Source organism: Lasiosphaeria miniovina (genome assembly GCF_030549165.1).
Source record: "Lasiosphaeria miniovina strain SMH2392-1A chromosome Unknown B0T26scaffold_2, whole genome shotgun sequence".
Classification (NCBI taxonomy): Eukaryota; Fungi; Ascomycota; class Sordariomycetes; order Sordariales; family Lasiosphaeriaceae; genus Lasiosphaeria; species Lasiosphaeria miniovina.
In genome coordinates this window covers 1,276,313-1,280,131 of record NW_026848221.1, presented here as the reverse complement: position 1 = coordinate 1,280,131, position 3,819 = coordinate 1,276,313, and the positions used below count along the sequence as shown (strand labels likewise).

General features: G+C 54.7%; 1 protein-coding gene across 1 annotated transcript; it reads left to right on the top strand.

Moving 5' to 3' along the window:
- The first annotated feature begins 1,375 nt into the window (after nucleotides 1-1,375).
- B0T26DRAFT_116666 (uncharacterized protein) lies at nucleotides 1,376-3,584 on the top strand. Its single transcript, XM_060433305.1, has one exon. It carries the CDS (start codon nucleotides 1,596-1,598, stop codon nucleotides 3,444-3,446), a length of 1,851 nt encoding a protein of 616 aa, XP_060299943.1. The 5' UTR covers nucleotides 1,376-1,595; the 3' UTR covers nucleotides 3,447-3,584.
- The last annotated feature ends 235 nt before the right edge of the window (nucleotides 3,585-3,819 follow it).

Here is a 3,819-nt window from a genome sequence, read left to right as displayed (position 1 = left end):
ATATCAAACGACATTGTCGGCTCGTCTCGACAACACTGCCACATTTCGGAGCCCGGTTTTCAGATCATTTCAAAGAGCCGGGCACAAAGGCCGTGGCAGACATGAAAAAAGGGCTGGGGGGGCTGAGCCATCTCACTTCCCTCGCCGTTCTAGGGCGTTCGTTGGGGGTGTGGAACCTCAGCAACCTAGCCCGCCCCATCACTAGAACCACGAAACCGTTGCAGCTGGCTGGATGATGACCTCTTGATAAACTGAAAAGACCTGAGGCGCTCTCCTGCTTTGATTTTCAAAAACTCATATGAATTTTGCCGCTGGCTCACTTGGGTGGAACACTGCTAACTGTTGATTTGGCCGGACTGGCTTATTAGTCTCCCACACACTTAACTAGATTTCGGCTGCGCCAGCTGCAGGCGCCTTAGGGTACATGATGGCTGCCCAGAGCTTACAATACTAATCCATCCATCCTCACTAGGGCTCTCCACCTCCGCCTCGAGCCGTGAGAAGGAGCGAACGGAAAGGGCTGATGCCTCCGCATTGTAGATACTGCAAGCAAGGCCATAGTTTCGACAAGCCGCTTTTCAGATGCATCGTCTGTAGCAAGAGCTATCACTCGGCGTGCCATACGCCGCAGCCGAAAGAGCCCAAGTAAGTCCCGCCGTCGGGTCGGCTTATCCATCTTGTCTATTCCGTCCGTATCTCAGATTCCTCTGCCTACTTATTACTCCTCACTTTCCATTGCTGCTTGCCATGCCATCCATGCCATGCAATGCATGCCAGGGCCCTGGTGATCAATGCTGTCTCCCAACCCACCCACTCCGTTGCATCCGAACCGATCCAACCAAGTCCAATCCAACGCCAATATTCCACATTTCCTCCAGACCTATTCAGGTTACCACATGATAGGTGTGCATCGTAATAGTGTGCCTCGCCTTGTCACCTAATTGCGCAACTTATTACTTAGAAACTACCTTACCCACCTTACCTTACCTACTAGCCTCACTACCGTACCTTACCTTACCTGGCTATTAATTTTTTTTCTCCTTGCTGCTGCTGCTACTGCTGCTGCTGCGGACGATGGAAAGTCACAAGCGCGCCCCACCTGTAGCCTATTTTGCCGTGCCGCATTGTTCTCTGCCAGGCGGCTACCAACCTGAACCTTTCAATTGCACTTCTCTCTCACTCTCAACTTCAATCCATTATCTACCTGCCCTTCACATTTCAAACGCATCGCCACCTTTTCATCTAGGGCTCCGTCCATCCACCCCACCTCATGCCCAGTAGCAATCAACTATTCCCCGGCCCTGCCACGTGGCCTATAGTTGCCGGCGTCGAGGTCGGCGACGATTGCTGAGCCTGGTCTGCTGAGTCCGAGGCTGCTGCTGACCAACTGTTCCCGCCGTCATTTCAGGGATTGGACGTGCCAACGCTGTGTCGCGCGCAAAACCAGCCAGCCGCTCATAGAGAGACGCTTCAACTACAATGCTCGCGTACCAATAGATATAGCGTCTTTGGGCAAGAAACCCTCATCAGATAAGCCACGGCCTGCAACTCGCCTTCCCAGCCAGGACCCCGGACACGGCCCCGGGCTAGACAAAATGGAGTGTTCGTATCCAAACTGCGCGCAACCCAAAGCGCCCCAGGACATTATGTGTCCCATGCACATGAACGGGTTCACCAATGCTGCCAGCGCCCGCCCACTTGACAGAGAGTCGGATGCGGGGTCTGCTGCACCGTCGCCGTCGACATCGAGATCGGCGTCCTTGACGGCATCCGCGTCCGCGTCCGTGTCCGCGTCCGTGTCAACAACCCTGTCAGCACCTACCGCGCCTGCGCAAGGAGCGTTGCCCGCACCCCACACAAATTCAGTGCCGAGCTCGGGTCGCCCGAGCCATGTGCCACCCGCCATACCTAACAAACTTCTGTCTGAAAACGACAAGTCTCGCCCAATTCTCAGGCGTAAAACAGCAAAGGCCTCCAGTACGCCCACATTCTCCGTTTTCAAGCCTTACACGCCTTATGTCTCGGGCGAGAACACTCCGGCAGCCCCATCTAAGCCGCCTCTTCTTACTCCGTCAGTACACTCTCCGCCGGCCAGCCCAGACGCTCCGCGTGACGGAGAGCCGGCGAGAAAGAAACAGAGATTAACGCCTTCCGTGGATGGCGTGCCTGATGGCCAGCCAAACGGAGCACGAGCATCTGACCCCGCCAAGCCGGAAGAATCTGGTGTCAGAGAAAAGACGGCAAAGGTTCTTTTGAATGCACAATCCGGCCGTCACGCGTCCCACTCCCAAACTCAGAGGCCAGGGAAAACGCTCGAGACTGAGGGCATAAACGGTTTCAAACTGACTGTCAAGCCGGTGAGAAAAATGGCACCTCCCATATCATCTAACGTGAGGTTCTTCCCCGGTTTGGAGGGCTCCTCCTCGGAGCCTGAGCGGCCGCCCAGGGAGCAGCCTCCTCGACAGGAGCCCCCGGTGAACGGGACTTCGGCATCGGTTTCAAGGCGCACGCCTGAAGAGGGCGTCTTTCTTGGCAATAAGGGGCTGCAAGATTTCTGGAAGTCTGGTAAAATCAATCAATCATTGTCCCCAGTTTCACACACGGAACCACGGTCAGCCTCGCCGTATCAGTCAAGGCCGTTTCAACCAATATTACAGAAGACCCCGGCAGTCAACGGCCAGAACCACAATGCCCAAAACCGGCCCGAGAACTCAACTTATCAGGTTTCAGGCTCCGAGAAATCAACGAATGAGAGGCCCTCGACCGACGATTTCCCTTTGACTGTAGATGGGCCAAAAACTATTTTCTTCAGCCCGCCGGAACCCCAGACACAGCCAGTAACCTGGGTGAATGGGGCCCCCACCTTGAAGTTACCGGTGCAACCTAACGGAATTTCGAGGCAAGAGCCGATGCGGCAAATGCCGTTTAACATTCATACGAAGAAGCAGCAGCAAAAGCAGCAGCAGCGTCAGCCGGGTCAGTTCAAAGCGTTGGATCTCGGTTTGCTTGATAGCTTCATCTACAACCAAGAAGGCGCAGCAAAGCCTCCCCCAGGCCTTGTGCTTCGGCCAGCAGTTTCTTTGGCAAAAAAGCCCGAGACTCCGGTCAAGGAGGACGAGCCGCTATATGCCGACATCGACCCCCGCATCCACTGGCCGCAGCCGCGCTCGGAGGCATGGCACGAGGCCAAGCAGAACGAGATCAAGGAACGCGGCGGTCGTAAAGCCCAGTTCGGCAAGGCAGCGCTACGGCTGCGGCAGCAGCGGCTGGAGGAAGGGGAGCCGGACTCTTTCGAGGAAACGCTGCCCGACAAGATTGCGGAAAACCCCGCGTGGGTGCGGATGTTGAAGCGGCTTCATAACATAGAAGGCGAAATCGCGGCTAGCGGCGGTGCAAATGGGGTAGGCAAGCGGGGACGGCGGAGGGCGGGGGATGTTGGGCTGTGAAGCGGCGAGAGAGAAAGCTGCGGTTACTCGGCTCGTCTCTAGCTACAATTTCTCGGAGTGAGATTTGATAGTCGAAGCGAATTTCTAGGAAACTGCACCTTCGAACTTCGAAACCCAAGACGAACGAGCAAGCAAGCAACTTCTCAAACTATCTAGAGACTTAACTAAGCCCGGCAGATTATATTATGTTACAGGAAGGAGCAGCATATGACAAAGATCGTATGAAAGCCAAGAGAAGAGAGAGCAAATAGAAGGAGGAGACCTTTTTTTAAGGTCATGAGCCAGAGGAGTGAGTCAAGGGACAGGAGGAATGTAATAAGAGCATGTGTCAGTTGCTTGTTTTGTATTTTTTGTTTTTATTCTAGCATTATTC